Source organism: Castor canadensis, chromosome 6, assembly GCF_047511655.1.
Source record: "Castor canadensis chromosome 6, mCasCan1.hap1v2, whole genome shotgun sequence".
NCBI classification, from domain to species: domain Eukaryota; kingdom Metazoa; phylum Chordata; class Mammalia; order Rodentia; family Castoridae; genus Castor; species Castor canadensis.
Window position 1 is genome coordinate 74,952,729 of NC_133391.1, and position 17,849 is coordinate 74,970,577.

Genomic DNA, 17,849 nt, shown 5'->3' on the forward strand with positions numbered 1-17,849 from the left:
ATGAAAATCTTAAGTGGAACCATCATAAGTGGAGACTTAATAATGTTATTAAGCTACTTTATTTGACCCCCGTAGTTCATCCATCTGCTTCTGTTGGATAGTATCTACCTTCCGAATTTCTAACCTCTTCACTGAGCTTTGTGTCGGTCATTGCCTAAATGGAGTCATCAAATATATATTCTCATCTGTATCTATTTTATGACTGAAGGTTGTTTTCGATGTGAAACTTTTTACTGCATTTTCTAGATAATGAGAAACAAATTTCCCAAGTAGCTGTGTGTCTCTTCTCATACCAGCAGTGTATGACAGTTCCTATGCTCTGTACTCTTTCCAGCATTTATTATAGTAAGGAGCTAGAATTATTCACTTAAAAATTCTTCCTAAAATTTGTTTGCATAAAATGTTAAAATAGGTTGTAACCAGAAAATGAAAGAACACAACACATACGTTTCTACTAGTATAGAACTAATGTATTACACACAAATAATTGCATATGTTATTAGCATATTATATATTGTTTGACATTTATTCATATTTTTTGCTATTTATATGTTTAAAAATAAATAATTTACCTTTATGAAATAAAATATGTACAGAGAAAGTGTAAGTCATAAGTTAAAACAAAAGGTTGATGGAATACTTGTAAAATTCCCTGAACCTCAATCCTATGTACCCTGAAGACCCCTTTCCATTTAGGTATTTTATTCCATTGGGATTAATAGAATGGGATCTCTGTCATTAAAAAGAAAATAAGGAAGGCACTTTTTGTATGTTTTTGTCTTTGGATGGCATTTATTTATTAATAAAAGACTGACAAACTATGAGAAACAACTGCCCTGAGTATGTTTTTTTATAATTTTGTTAACTTTTATTCTGGTATATTTCCAATGTTTCCTCAAAGCATCATACATGTCAATGCAAGAGAGCTGATAGCTGCACACGCATGACAAGTTATGTTATGAGAAATACTATGCAGTCATTTCCAAATCTCAAACATTGACATTCACTTTCAGAAACTTTCTATGAACAAACCTGCTCACAGCAAACTTTAAGATGCCAGAAGATATTTTGCACTTCCTTCTACTGAGAGCATAGAGCTTACAAAGTGATCTGTAAGCAGCAGCTTTCTAAAAAGCAGATCAAGTTATTTGCCATGCTATTCATTTCCTCTATAAGGAAAAAAACCTCTTAAGCCTCAGACCCACAGTCCTGATTGTTATAAACATCTCTCATTGCCTCATCATACTCTCACACATTTGCTAATGTCAAGTGGAAAGAGAGAGGACTTTCACCTCCTTATTAATAAAAGAAAAGCAATCCTGACAGATGATTATTCTTAGGCATTAAAGGCCCTTCATCCCAGGGTGGGAGGCTAGAAGAAAAGTTTGCTGCCAAATGTGGCACTTCTCACCACCAACTCAGAAAGTTTAGTGTCTCCCCACCCTTTCCAATCCCTGTCCTTCTATTCATGTTGAAAATACATTGGAAACTCATGTTGGACTTGCTGAACCAACAGGTACAGCTCCAGGTAATGTGGAAAATACATCGTTCAATCTGTGTATTTGTGGACCTTAGCAGGGGAAGTGCTTGCCTAACTACTTCATCCCAGGAAGGGAAGGGTGAGGACAGCTCATGCATTCATAATAACTATGGAACAACACTGTTTTAAAAGATATAGGCTCTATCAGCACCTAACTCACTTCTTCCTTGCCCTTAATTTCATGTCAGGTAAATCTTAGACTACCAAAGCCTCTGCTGCTGTTCCTCCAAGTAGACCAGTCTAGGTGAAAATTAATGAGAAGAGGAATGGCATAGTACAAAGGTGCTTCCCCTTCTAAGATGAGGAAACAGAAAACTGTGGATGGTGGTGGTGGTAGATAAGTGATGCTATAACTTATTAAACATGTTCACTGTGTACTCCATATGCAGGAAGAGCAAACAGAATAATAAAAAGAGAAAAGCAGAAAATAACAGATACAAGTGCATTTCTCCTGGAGGATGGAGAGAAGAAAAACTTTATTTGTGTCACAAGGTATATGTGGCTTTGTGATTTTAGGTTTGGAGACGTCAGATTTAATTGCTTCATATCCACCCGGGAGCAGATAGGCTTGAGCAACATATGTGAGTTCAGACCTAGTCACAGAGGAGCAGCAATTTCACTTTCAATATACCAGCTATATTCAAAAAACAGAGGGTGTTTAGTTTTTTACTGCCCTAAAGTTAATGGATATAATGCATTAGGAGAAAGAGAAAAACAAGTCTAGAACAGAGTTTCATCCCCAGACTTTGGTTTCGGTGCTTTCATGACAAGGTTGCTAATCACTTCTCAATGGGGTGCACCTGGAACTCTCTGGCATTCTAAGCAGTTGAAAAACCTGCCCTACTGGGCCGCTGCTGCTGACATGTTTTTATTTTGAAGGCTGGCAAGGCACAGAGACTGGTTTATTTGAGGCTGAAGCTGTTCTGCCTGCTAGGAGGTTTGGCAGCCCTCTGTTGGGATGAACACCTACGGTGACCTGTTTCAGTGACAGCAGCCATCGGACTGAGATTGATGGAGGCTCTGGATGTTTTGTAAGCATGGGAAGGGATATTGCCTTTGGATTGAAATTAGAGGGGAGGAGATGTATTGTCTGAGAAGGTGATATTTTTTTCCCAATTCACTGCCCTCATTCCACAACCTGTGATCCTTCTGATCAAGGCCTGTTCAACAACATTTGTCAGAAGGATGAGTTTTTGAACAGTGGCTTTCTGCAGGCATTGGCTTCTTTAACTACCGTGCTGAGATGAAAGAGCAAACACTCCACCCAAATCTTTCCAAAGAGCACAAGCAAGAAGTTATTCTCCCAATCTACCACCAATATATCCCTGGCTAGACTATTTATATACCCTCTTTTTCTTCCAGCCTCCCAGGTAAGTTGAGAGAGCAATCTTGTGTTCACTCTTACTCCCAATGCCACAGTATCTCGAAAGTGTTCTCAGAACTCTTGATTTATGGAGAAACTACCTTCTATCTAGGCAAAACAATGGTGACAAATTCCTCACTACTGCTCACCTTTTAAAGGCTGTAGCCAGGAAGTCTGCAGACAACTTTTTCTCTTGAGGTTGATCTTCTATCTGTCCTTCTGGAGCAATGGAGGCAAAGCCTTTCCCTGTATCCTAAATCTAATGAAGCAGTGGCTCTACTTAAGCAATTTCTGGGACTTCAAAAGTCACCAACTTTATAGTTTCACAACACAAGCTAAGTGTTTCAGGAGAAAGCCCATACAAGAATTCACAGGAAAATCCCCTCCAAACCTCTACACCACACTGGTCTCTATAAGTTTTTATCCCTCTGGTGACCTGTGGTTCAGCATTGCCCAGCATCTGTGTCCCAGTGGTGAATATATGAAACTCAGTCTACAGAAAAGTCTACACTCTTATGCCTAAGTGATCTTGGTGGTGACTGGATCTTTACCTTTTTCCTGCTTGGCTTTCAGCATTGCATATGACTCTATACTCTGGGTCTTTGCAGAATAGATACTACGACTTCATAACAATCCCATTACTATTGCTAGTCATTTACACGAAATTAGTTTAGGAGAAAATGTCCTGGCCTGAGTCCATAGACAGGGTTCAAAACCTAGGATCCCACACCTGTAACACATCCTCCCCCTCTCTGACGATAAGCTTTTCCTTCGTGTACTAGAAGGGGGTGGGCTAAATTAACACTTCCCAAAGTGTCTACCTCAAAACTACAAGTATCCTTGGGAGAGAGGTCTGGAAAACTGTGGGTTAAATAATGTTTCAAAGTTTCTTCACTGATAAAAGGGCTCAAAGTACTTCATATCGATGTATGGAAATAGAATAATGAAACTCACTAAAAATTATTTTAAAATGGGAAGGGGGATAAGAAAGTAATAGAGGGGATGAATTTGGTCAAAGTGCATTACATGCATGTATGGAAATGTCATAATGAAACCCCATTGTATAATTAATGTGCATTAATAAAAAAAGAGAAAAAAACCTTCCAGGACTTTAAATATAATAAAGAGCATTTTAAAATTACAAAGTGGGATGTATAAAAGAGGTTATATTTTCTGAACTGTACATCATCCTGTTTCTTCCATTGTTTGAGAGCACATCATAGCAGAAGTATTCTGCTGAACACACTTCATAGCTACAAAAGGCAAAGTTATTTCTGAAACTCCTCCAAACCAAAGAATTCTTTTTTTCTGTATAATTTCCTCTTTTGATTAGAAAGCACATGGGATACTTAGCTCTATAGGCAATATCATAAACAACTAAAGGGAAATATATATTATTCAGATATGTAGAATTTTGAATCTAAATACCACTTTAAAATTGCATTTTTGCAAATAGTAATGAGAATAGGCAGTAGTTATTAAACATCTATTTAATGTGCTAGATAGACATTGTGATACTTTACTTGGATTATGTAATTTAATTCTCACAGGAATCTTCTGATCTATTATTTCACTTCCCATTTACAGATGAGGAAACTAGGGCTTAATGAGGTTTGACAAGAAGTAAGTAGAGTAAAGCCACCCAATTAACAAGAGGCAGAGGTGGGACTTCCACCCATTACAGTTTCATTCTAAGTGTATTAAATAACTAACTTAGTAAGCCTCCTCCTTTTGGTACTGACCCATTGCAGCATCACTAAATTAGAAATAAAGTAATTGCAACAGTAGTTATCATTCATGTAAAATGACTGAGTTAGCATGAAATAATGTTGACTCATCCGTCTGTTATATATACTGAAAAAAATATATGTATAACAACTAAATGTTACCAAATGATTTATTATGATTGGTGCTAAATTACAATGTATATGAAATGGAGTCATTTATGGAAACACATAAAAATAGGTACCTATTTATGTAGTTATATTCACACAAGAATCTGAAATATAGTTTCTGTTCTGCCTTTTAAAATATGACTTTTGTAGTTTTCACCACACAATTTTACAATACTGATACTGTACCTGTATCATCTACCATACTATAAGAACTAAACAGAATATGAAAGCAGTTAATAGCAAATTAATTCTTTCCATATCCATCAGTGATTCCAAAGAAAATACCAATTTGTTTCCATTGGCAGTGAGAATAGATGGCAGTAATTAACATTGTAGATATACATACATAGAGATGTATGTATATGTTTATATGTTGCTCAGGGTTGTTAATCCATCTATTGGGTTTTGCCTTTTGCAATTCCACTGGGACAGCAGTTAGTACTATTTTTTTTATCACATATCTCTTGTAAAAACTAATAGATAAGAAAGAAATACAGCAGGCTAAAATCTACAATGTCACATACCAAGGTAAAACAGTTACTGAGTTATTAGAGTCATTGTAGTTTATGTATATTTGCTATTCACAGACTGCAGACTTTTTGCTGAATAACCAAGCTTCTGGAAATTGACAACATGTAGACATGCATTCATGTGAGTCCATAATTAATGATGTTTATACTGTAATAAGCACATTCATTTTAACACCAGTCAGTAAACAGATTCCTTTAAAGTTTGAGCTAAATCTGCTATCACAATTACACACAAAAAGAACCCGTAAACAATGTGACATTACACTTATGTACAAGCAAACTGCATTAGGAAAGAGAAGAGGTAATTTCAATGGGTGTCACTTGGTATACATCAATGTGCAAAAAACTGACCCAAGTCATCAAGTGCTTGAATGAGGTCAGGAAAAAATAACATGAGCAAGGCCCCCAAAATCACCACTCAGTGTTAATTACAGCAAAATTCAGACTCCTCTGTCTGAGGTGACATCACATTCAAAGCATCACAGAAATAAAGAGGAGCTTGATGATCCTTGGTAAAATATGTTTGGTGATCTCCAGATAATCTGATCAATAGGGTCCTTAATTTTGTAAGTGTTGAGGTGATTTACACTTGGACAAATCATTTTACTTATTAGGGTCTACCCAGTGCTCTGCTGGTTACGAAAAATGTGGGGAACAAGATTTTAAGATTTTTTTACTTACATTTCTTTCTTCCATCATCACAAAGATTCCTTATTTGACAGACTAAACTGAACACACTACCTGTCTGAAGAGTGACCCACTAAAAGCAGAGTCTATTAACAATTTTTAGGACTCTCTGAAATGAAACTCCCCAAGGTGGTGTTTCTCTGTGTTTTAAGTAGGATCCCTTTCTAGGAATTCATGATTCCATTTCCTTAGAGCAGAAACGGAATTACGAGGAATTTTGGCACCCTGAACCCCCGACTCTGCATGATTTAAAAAAAAAAAAACCTTAATCTGTCATCCTCTAAACTAAACAGAATTCTCCTGATTCAACATTCTCCTTTGGGATTAAAAATATGTAAATGAAAGAAAATGGCAAGGGAACTTGGAATCAGGATGATGTAAAAACCTCCCCTCTGCTTCAAAGTGTTGGGAAAAACAGTCACTTTTTCAAGGGTCCTTAAATCTCAGTACAGCATTTAATTACTAAAAAAAAGGGGAATTTCTTATGTATTTCAGAAATACATAAGATCACACCTGGACAGATTAGTTCACAAGAGTGTCTAGTTTCTGGGTATACCCGATAGGTTGCTAGGAGGAGGAGTCTGTGCTTAATCTATCCACTGAGCCCTAGACCAGGACACAGGGTACCTTTCTGAAGGGTTAGGCTGTGTGTATACAAACTGATCTGAAGGAGCAACAGGGAAGCTCTGCTTGCATAGATTAACTTCAAACACTTTTCACATTCTTCAATAATATGCAAAGCACATGGCTATGCATGAGAACATAACTTACTGTATGCTTAATGGTCCCCAGAATCAAGTCATTGGATTGTTAAGTCCTATGATGTCAAAACAGGTAAGTAATGTTTTCTTTCATTTGACTGTATGTTGTTCCTTCTTTGAGAAAGGATTTTGGTATTTGTGTAAATAAGCTGAAAGGGTTCTTTGCAGGAAACTAGAGAGTGTTTGGTTATTATTACAATGTACCCTTGAACTTTACTATTTACAATGTGCATATTATACTTCTTTACTATAACTTCAAAATAATGAAACCAACAATTAGCTGCACCTACAATCATGTAGGTCACAGAGAACCTCATGAATGATAAGGTGAAATCAGTAAGACATAGCAAATTAATCAATCAGTAAGTGAAGTTGCATTAGGGCAATAGCCATTGATATGTGCTATCATACACCTTAGATGTTCTTTCTTTTCTTCCTAAATATCATCATTATTCATTTGGTGGATTTTCTTGTTGCTGTTTTTGGAATGAACAAGTTTGAAACATAGTTTGAAATTCTAACAAATGATTTGGTAAGAAAGCCAGTTTTTATAAGCTTGGCATTTCTTTAAATGCACTTTTGTTTGGTTTTGTTTCCATAAGTGTTAAATCTATTTTTTTTATCATATTCTCTTTACTACATATAAATATATACACTTGCAGTGGAAAAGAATTTAGAAATCAGAAGTACATTACACTATCTAGGAAACCAAACATAAATTGTGATAATAATGTTTCCTAAACTCAAAAGTTCAAAGGTTCAAGCTATGAATTTATGTGTATACATCTGTATAGATAGATAGATATTTATATATATACATTTATATAGATGTACATATATACACATGTACATGTAATTTATAAACAAATACACACACAACACAATACACATATACTACACACACACACACACACACATTTCATTGCGGTTTCTTTCCTACAACTGCCTTTTTTCCTCCAACTTAGAAGAGTAATGATGAGATGCTAGGGTCAGCCAATTCATTTGGTTTTCTGACCTGTCTTGAATGAAAAACTGATAATTTTTTAAAATCCAGAAGGTAAAGATAGGAGATTCGTAGACACGTCTTTATAAACACACATTCACATGTTCATCGCCTATTTTACTTTTCCAGAAGCTTGCCCAGGCATCTGTACATAGCACAGCAAGCAGGCTAGCCTACCACTTAGGTTTCATAGAGTATCCATAATTTACAGATAATAGTTCTACATTGCTGTCCCTTGATACAGTTTGTGGCATCAAGTACAGCCTGTGGCAGAAAGAACTGTCCTCCAAATATTCCTTTCCTTTATGTCCTCAGGAAATGCATGCCTAGTAGTATTTGCAATGTAAAATAACTAATAACGTTCAGAAAGCACATCAGGCTAAGATAACCTGGCTAGCCTTTGCTTAGAGAAGAGACAAGAAATAAGCAAATTCCCAAGGAGAAAAAAAAAAGAGAAGAAATTACATAAGATAGTTAAGTAGTCTGTTTTTGGAGTCTCATAAATCCAGATGAAAGTATGGCTTTGCCACTGTTGAGTTACGGACTTGTGAGTGATACTTTTTCTGAGCCTCACTGACATCATCTGTAAGAAAGAGGAAGGTGGCAGGGCCTACTTCATTGGGTTGTAGGATTTAATGAGATAAGGCATATAAAACACTTAGAGGAGTTACTGGCATATAATAATAAATCCTTAATACATATTACTTATAGCTTAATGTTTAAGCTGTAATTCTAGACTGCTGATCAGAACCTCATATAGAAATAACGTTGTTCTGGGATTTGGGTGATAAGAATTCAAGCTTTTTATCCCAAATTTGATTCTCTATTACATTATAATATCTATCTATACATTGTCTGCACTCTACAAATATTTTCTGAAATCAACAAATAAATATCTGAATAATTGATTTAAATTTTCTTATCTTGTTTCCCTTGCATAAGATGGGGATAGAATGAAAGTCAAATCATAACCTCTATTCCATTGCTGGGATATTGGGATGATAAATTAAAAGAAAAATTTGTAATTATTTAAGACCACAAATGTTTTTATTTGCATCCCAATAAAGTCAGTACATGCATACTAAATAATAAGACTCAGAATCCAGCACTTGTCCTCAGACTTGTCATATGTTTGAAAAATGAGAGCCAGCCCTGAGCAGGACTGGGAAATATATGTTCTAAGATCCAAATATCATCGTTAGTCAGTGACTGTTCAACCCAAAGAAAGTATACAATGATGAAATCCTTGGCCCACTCTAACAATTTTCTCCCCCTTTTTGGTTTCATTTCTTAGCACCTTGTTGTCTACTGTTGATCAACTTTAAAAAATTTTCAAGGCAGTCATGTAGCCTAAAAGGTTCCCAAGTGCTTCACAACCTACACATTTAGCTGTTGTAAATCTGACAATATCAATAAAGTATAATTTTTGTCACAAATATTGAAGCAGAATGCACAGAACCTGAACTTTGGGCCTGCCTCATCATCATCAGAACCCCAGGGAAAAATGACATCTTTCTCTCTCTCTAAAGCTCAGCTTTCACATCTGTATAAAGAGATAATTGTATCTAACTCAAATAAACCCTATAGGCACTTAACTTGGTAACTAATAATTATTGTTCTATTTTCTTCTATATCTTAACCAGGAAGTCTTTCTGGGTATGGGCTTTTCTCTGCATTCTAGGACTTTTAGCAGCATCTCTAGCTTCTACCCATTAGTTTGTTAGCAGCAACTCTTAACTACAACAATCAATGTCTCCAGGCATTGCCAAAAGATCCCTGAGTGAGGCTGAGAACTACTTCCTTAAATGCATACAACCCATGTATTTAGAAGAAAAAGTGTATTTTGACATTGTTTCTGTTTGTATAAAAAGATAAACTGACAGCTGGCTGAAATTGAGAAAAACCACTGATAATTAATGTGAATTCAGTATCTGTTGTAGTTCACAAAAAAATGCTTCCTTAGGGGCTGAAGGGGTAGCTCAGTATAGAGTGCTGATCCAGCAGGCACAGGCCCTGGATACAACCCCTAAGGCCACATTCTTCTTCTTTCCTATTTGTTTAATTTATTTTTATGTATATATTTATTTATTTACTCATCTATCAGTTTATTTGAGTAAGATGCTGCTCTTGACTCTATAAATAAAAAGTTCGTTTTTTTTACCCCCCCCCAGAAATCTGCAATGTTTGTTTATCATATCAGAAGACTAGTTTTACTCAACATTCTCAAGGAATGACACCCACAGTAAAGACAGGCTATGGTTCAGAACTAAAAGCCATTAAACTTTCTAACCAAGACTTCTACCATGCACTTGAATAGCATTTCACATGAACATTAACCACCAATCAAACACTAACCTGAAAATTGCATATGGGCACCTGTAGGCATATGCACATGCACTTACACTCGCAGACACACACAGAAGCAATTATAAGACAACACTTAATGATTTGTAATTCATCAACCATGCTTCCATTTGCAATGAATAGAGATTCTGAAGTTTATGTTGATTCTTATTGTGTAAATGCAGTAAGTTAACTAAAGGGCAATTCTAAGAATAACAAGTTAGAGAAGATCATTAGAAACATGAGACTTACTAAGTTTTAGTTGGCTCATCAGTACTTTAACAAGTCTGATTAACAAGTAATCACCCCAACCTCCTCCAGGACCAACCCCATAATTGCTGGGTCGGAGAACATTTTTCTTTATCTTTTTAAAAGCAACTTCCCTAAACAAAGCAAAACTCACAGTCTAGGGCTTAAAATTCATTACCCAATTAACAATGCAATTTGTTCACAAACAACAGAAACATTTTAAAAGTTAGAAAGTTGGGGCAGTAAAAGGATCCCATTCCCGAAGTAGAGGAAGGAAGGCAAAAGACTGAATCAAATTAATATTTTTTGCTTTTATATTGACCAAATAATGTTAGTTATCTGCTTAAGTCCACCAATTTCATTAACTATTCCTCAATTTCCTTTGAGAAAGTGATCATGACAAGCTCTTATTCTTTATTTCTCATACCTTGTGGAAATTTGTCATCTATCTAGTTATTCTGTTATATTGTTAGGGCCAGCTGGATTAGACATTATAACCTAGCTTTTTCTTACTTTTGGTGTGACTAATTATAGTATGACCATCTTATTAGAGTGACTGGAAAATTACAGGACTTCACTTTTCTTTGGGTCATTACATATGAACTAGTAGGATTTTTAAATTCACTCTTTATCTCTTTCTTTTGCATTTATTCTTATACATAGGTTTTTTGTTTCACATTTTTAATAAACGTTACAGCTTAGTCTCTTCATTATGTGAGAGCCTTATAGTCCTGCTTGAGTCCAGTTGGACAAGAGAAGCAGATCAGTGGTTCAGGATTTTATTGATGAAATATAGAAGAATTCACTCATTATTCCATACTTTCTTTGGTCGTATTTGTATGTGCTATTAATGGAAGCATGTTTGGAGCAATATACAACATTAAATTATGGGTCACCCTCAAGTCTCTGATTCAAACTGAGTAAGAAACAACAGTCCTTGGGAAAAAAAGTGATTATTTTTACTCCTTGTTAGGTACCATTAGGATGCGTCTCACTCAGAAATATGCCTTCCATCCACCTAGGGATAAAGCTATAATGATACAGGCTTTCAGTTTGGGGTGAGAGACACAAACACACACTTTATGGGGAGAGGCTTGTGCTTGAGAGGCAGATGAAATTGCAAAGGTATCATGGAAAGTCACTCTGCCCTAGTCCTTGAATGATCTTTGGGCTTTTTCCCTTAAGATAATGAATAATAATGGATGCTTTCATTTATTTATGGTGGGAAGAAAGTGAGAGGAAGTGTCACTAGGAAGTGAGAGAAATGTTGACCTTCCAGAGTCCCCAAACAGCAGTCTCTCAAAGAGACCATTCTAATAAAATTATTACGAATGCTAACTCAAAATGCAGGTTCCTTGGCTCTGCTTCCAGTTTCTGAATCAGACTCTTTGTAGTTAAGACAAGGCCATATGCTTTTAAAAAAGTGCTATAAGTGATTTTTGTGCTTGCTGAGTATTGAGAACCACTGCTAAAACATTTGCAGCAGAGGTCACAATGGGCAAAAGCTTCATTCCAATGTATATAGCAAGATGAGAAAAATAGACATTTCAACAAGTAAGCTCTGTGGTTGCATCACAAGGCTATGATTATTAAAGTTTAAGACTCTTTTCTTTCAGCAGGGGTGGAGAGCAATAACTATTTCATCTAAAATCAGCGTGATGAAGGCAATATAAATCAAACACATTCCAGCAGTTTTCATTTGGTCTAATTTCTGTGCAGATATTAATCATTGCACAGTCTTGAACAAATGACACCTTACTCCATTGTAACTCAGAATGCAGAATGCTCACTCTGATTCTTCCAAGAAAACATATAAATTGGAACAGTGGGCCATCAAGGTTGCAAGATGCCAACAATACCAAGACATTAAAGGGAGAAATAGCCCATACTAAACCTACAAGCCAGCATGCAAATTGGAAAAAAAAATTTATCTGCCACAGTCACCAGGGGGGAATATCTCCCTTCATTTTTCCTTAGAAAATTGCTCTGTCAAATGGAGGTGACAAAGAATTCTTCCTAAAAGTTCACAGAAAATATCTTTATTATTTCTAGCAAAGATCATCTAGAAGGCCAACATTAGTCAAATTCCAAAACAATGTATCTAATAGCCGAAAATGCCAGTACTCAAATACGCTGGATTAATCCACTAGACACAAGATTGGAATATTGAAATTATAGAAAAGGAAAATGTGTGAGGATCAAATGTTGACTCCCATTGTGGGAACTGGTGTCAAGTAATTTTGCAAAACATTATATATGCTTTTTCTTTCTCTCACCAGAACATGTTTTTCTTAACATTGACAAAGGCCACTCAAAGAGGGATATAAAATCCAGGGAAGCAAAAGCAACCCAGAAGCACAAGCAGTGGTAACTAAGAAAATCCAGAATGCGCAATGTACCTGTACCTATGGAGAAAGGTGCCTCTGAATTGAACAAGGCCAACTGAAAAGTGAATAATTCTGTGTCAGTCCCCCTTCAGTCAATGTGTCTCCCGTAAATGAATCAGTTGGAATAGACATAATTATGGAAGAATGAAGAGCAAAGAGAATGCTTATGATTGTGTATTGCTCCCCTTTTATTTTAAATCACCCGGCATGCATTTCCAATAAGGGATATGTGCTTATAGTTACAAAGGAAAATGTCACTGCCTATTTTGGGAGCCACTGACCTTGGTTGGTTGGATACCTATATCTCAGTGCCATGTTTTTGTTTTTTTTTTTTTAGCAGAAGGAGGTAGAGTACACAACTATAATGATGTAGCATTTTTCTTTTCCTGTCTTCCTCATTTCCTGCTGAATGCAGACCACTACCTTTTTGGTAGTGGATAGGATAGGATGACTTCCTAAATATATTCCTGACTACAGGAGACCTATGCATTTTTAGGGAATGTGTTCTTTCCAAGGTTACTGGAGTTAGCATTGCAGAAGTTCCCAAGAGAAAACCTAAACTGAGTCTCAACACATAGGACTTATCCCATTCATTTGACCCATCTGATACCATTAGTTTCTCCACATTAGCAATCTATGGCCCTTATTATAGCAAGTGTTTAAGATGTGAACTGTGTGAGTTATTCTGTATATATTATTCACTTAACTAAAATTTCTAAAAACTATTTTAACTTCAGTGAAATGGGCCTGACTACCAGAACATTTAATCTTATAACTCACTTACCCAGATTGTTTTCCAATGTTGCAGGCCACGGGGACCACATTTGATAACTCCACTCCAAGAAGGACCTAAGACTTTCTGGTTCTTGTTGTCTCTTCAGAGCCTTTACTCATTAATATTCAGCTCAATACCAACACCCACAAAAATGAACACCATGCTGTTATTATGCTTAACTATTTAGACTTTCTATCAAGGGTAGATGTCACTTTAGAGCCAGCCCAGAATAAAAGTGTTGTATTGCTGTTGTTTTAAACAAATTTCTATTACTAATTTTGTTTACTAGGAGTTTAAAAAGTGCCTGTGCAGAAAAAAAATTATGTCAGGGGTGGAGGACCAGTGCCATGAGCACTTTTTGCAAGCATTAAATTGAAGAATGTAGTAGAAGTAGTGGGTTAGCTGCCAACTCAATACTTCAGTTCTTACTCTAGTGTCTCTCTGTCTTGATACCATTATAGTCAGGTTTGAAATTTAAGGAAATGGGAACTTTGGCTAATTTACTTAGACCCCAAATTCTTTGCTAGCTCTTTCAGTCAATGACTATTTGACCAACACGAGTCTCAAATCCAACTTCTTCTTGACTTAGTAAACTCATTATTATTTCCAATATACTCTATTATTAGAATGATGGTATTTTAATGCACCATCAAGAAATATTGAAAAGAATAAAAACATATTGGTAGACTTTACAAACAAAGCTATGTTGTAGTTAAGATCAAATATCTGCTAGTATATTTATACATAAAAGAATACCACTAAAATTTGTAAATTATAATTTTCTTGACAACTCAGCTCCCAGAATAAACTTTCTTTTTCACCTAAATAAAACGTTAAATTCCATTTAAAACATCAGGACAATAGGACATTGATTGAGTCTATTGCCCATCAGTATAGGCAAGAATTACAAAAATTCAGAAAGATATCCATATATTAATGGACATTAATAACAGAAATCAATACAGAATCCCTTACATAATAAATGTGCATCAATGGAAAGCTTTCAGAAAGAAACTGGTTAGTTTTCCCTCCTATAGACATCATCCAGTTGCCTTTATTACTTGTGAAACACATACACACGCTCACACACACAACAAAAAATTTAGCAGTGCTTGGCACGCAATTAATAATTGACAAATCATTTTTTTCAGTTATCTCTGAAATGCACGAGGAATGCTGAAAATTAAAACTGGTCTTTTAACCTTCATTTAGCACAAGTCTACAAAAGAACTATTGGTACAGCAACAGGATATACAGAGTCACATGGATGGATGGCTATTAATAAGGTTTTTTTGACTGTGTCCATACAGATCAAGGGTGTGATCAAAACAGATAGTTTACAAAGCCAAAACATGGACTTTGGAGTTCCAGTCCCCTTCTTGGGTTCTTATAGATACCATAAAAATGACAACTAAATCCTAGTATGGACACAGCCAAATCCCAAAATCCTATAGGCAACCAAAACGAGCTATAAACAAGTAACAATGTAGCTTTGTAGATTAAAAATCTTATGAGAACAAACAAACAAAAGGACAGCTGTTATTCAAATAATTGTGTGCTGTTCTTAACACCACAACTTACAGGGATAGAAATAATATGTCTGTTTTACGTAGAAAATCCCCATCATTACAATGTGAGCAAGGAAGAACTCAGAAATATTGAGAGAAGGGTGATAATTCAATATTAGGGTGGAGAAGGCTGAGTGAAGGTCATTTGGTAGTTATGTTTGTGGATATGAACGTTTGTTTGCTTTTTTAATATGAATAATGTTTGACTAGCTCTTCTCACCTTCTCCTAATGTAGAGAAAGAGCAAAGCAGTAAAATGGAGCCTGAGAGCATTAATTTCAAAATAAGGAAGACAATTTGTTGATGATGAGGGCTATTCGACATTAGAAAGTGTTGCCAAGAGCAGCTGGGAAACCTGCCCAAGATGATTTTAAGAAAGAGTCAGAGGCTTATCTCTCTGAAATGCTCTAAGAGGGGCTGCTGGCAGTGGGGTGCAGCCCTAAGGATGTCCTGGCCTGGGTCATGTGCACTGTATGTATATACAGACTTACTGTGCTTGTGTTGCACAAATACTCATGCATTCAGAGTCAATATAAACTGGCACATATAGATTTAAGTGAAAAGTCATAGAAATCTGCCATTTCCCCTCCCTCTCCCCATAAACAAAGAAAAGAGAAAACTAAAAAAGTCCAAACATATGCCATTGGGTCAGATCTCTTTCTACCACATATCCTTGTTCAAAGGAGGTAGAAAATGAGAGAAAAAAAACCCGTTTTGGGATGGATGACTCCCAAGGCCTGTCAGCTACTCTCATGTAGCTGATTCTCACTGAGAGTGAGAACCTCAGCACATGGAACCAAATTAACAAACAACAACAATGAACGAGTTTTCTTGTATTCCCGCATTTGGAAAGAAATCTACCCTGTGGATTTATATGTTAAGGTGAATTAGGTAAAGTAGGCAGTCATATATCATGGACTATTGTGTTCTAACAAATGTGTATGATTAGGTGTTAGTTTTTCTTTAAAATACGAATTTCTTTTAGAAGGTTTATTTCAAAATGGTGACTTTTTTTTCCTTCTCCCACCCCCTAGCCCTGCCCTATAGATGATACTTCCGTAAAAGTTCAGATTGCCAAGGGTGTTTTCTCTCAGGGAACCGATCTGGAATTTTGATCTTTAGGAAATCCTGGATGCATTTCTCCAGCTCTTCCTCAATTGAGAGCTTTTCCTTAACAGCTTTTTTTTTGCTGCTCATGTTCGACTCCCTAGAGCCTGAAGTCAGAGTCCTGAGCAGGTCACTTTTCCGCCGCATCTCTGACTGTTGGATCAGCTGGACTGGGCCCTTCTTGATGGGACGGTCCAGAGTCTGGATATTGGTCTGGCGTGTCACAGGCCCACAGATGACCGTCTCCTGGGGAGAGCTGGCTTCCGACTGGCTGTCGCAGCTGGAAGTGGAGAGGTCATTACAGGATGTGCCACTCTCCCCTTCTTTGTCACCCTTGCCATTCTTGCAGCAGCAATCACAATGCGAGGATGACCATCTTGAAGGCTCACCTGCAAGAAAAGCACAGTACACAGGGATTAGTGCCAGCTAGCTCTGCATGGAGTAACAGCACAGCACTTGAACACATACAGGCACATATCACAGAACAATGCTTTTAGAAGAAATGAGGTGGCAACTGCAGTACCCAGAAGCCAGGTCCATCAAGGAACATACTTATGTAATAGTGTGCTGTGATACATAGTACAATGCTTAAACCCAGGGGTACTGGAATCAGACAAGCCTAGATAGGAATACCCAGCTCCACCATTTATCAACCTTATTACCATGTCAGACCCCTTAAAAATTTTCAAGTTTTAGTTTTCTTATTAGAGAGATGAGGATAATAATTTTCCTACTATCTAGAGTTATAGAAAGGATTTAGATAAGTCAAGTGAAATTCAGTGTGTGGCATACAGGATGCACTCAGTAGATGTTAGTCAATTTTATCATGGCTGATGTTACCCTTAATCCAAAGCTCCCAGTAATAGCAGTCAGGTATGACAGGGAGAATCACAGTGACCTGTCAAGGAGGGCTTGATTTTTTGACAGCTCCAACTAAGCTCTGCACACCAATTATCATCATTATAATTCTATGAACTCAATAGTTCCACTTCTAATTTCTGTACGTGGAAACTCTAAGACCCTGAGAGTTTAAGAAACTTGGCCATAGTTTGTACAATTGCTAAGTAAAAGAGTTGGGACTTGAATATAGCAATCCCAAATGTCATAACCAAGGTAATTAACAATTTAAAAAAATTTCCCTGTGTGTTAAATTCTAGCTTTTCCTTCAAAATACTGTTCAAGTTTGAAATTTCCTCTCATGGTCTTGTTTACCTCTCTTTAAAAATATTTGACTTTTTTCCCTTTGAGTTATGACTACATTTTTTAGGGCCTCTATTATTGCACATGATGCATTCTGTCACAATTCTATGCGTTTCAGCTACTAGACCATGAGTTTCCTAATGTGGACATAGTGAAGTATTCATTGCTGAAGTCTCAGCAAATAGCCCAAGATGCAGTGTTAAAAATCAATAAAAGAGTGTATCTTATTAATAACTTTTAAGCACCTGGATCTAGCCAAGCCTGAAACTAGGCTTGTCAGTGGGTTTTTCAGTTATATGATCCACTAAATTCCATTTTATTTTTAAGCCAGTGTGAGTCCTTTTCTCTTTGTTCCCTTAAGTCTTGACTCATAAAACTGCATTCAACCATTTAGAGACAGAGCAATTTTTCAGCTACATTTGGTGGCTCTATGAACTAGAAG

At 36.4% G+C, this 17,849-nt stretch overlaps 1 protein-coding gene across 1 annotated transcript in view; it reads right to left on the minus strand.

The window, feature by feature from the left end:
- Window positions 1-4,782: 4,782 nt before the first annotated feature.
- Window positions 4,783-17,849, minus strand: part of Kctd16 (potassium channel tetramerization domain containing 16) — a 278,514-nt gene continuing 265,447 nt past the window's right edge. Inside the window, exon 3 of the mRNA XM_074076745.1 lies at window positions 4,783-16,596. Coding sequence (XP_073932846.1) covers window positions 16,142-16,596 — 455 coding nt within the window. The 3' untranslated portion in view covers window positions 4,783-16,141. The remainder of the gene's footprint in view (window positions 16,597-17,849) is intronic.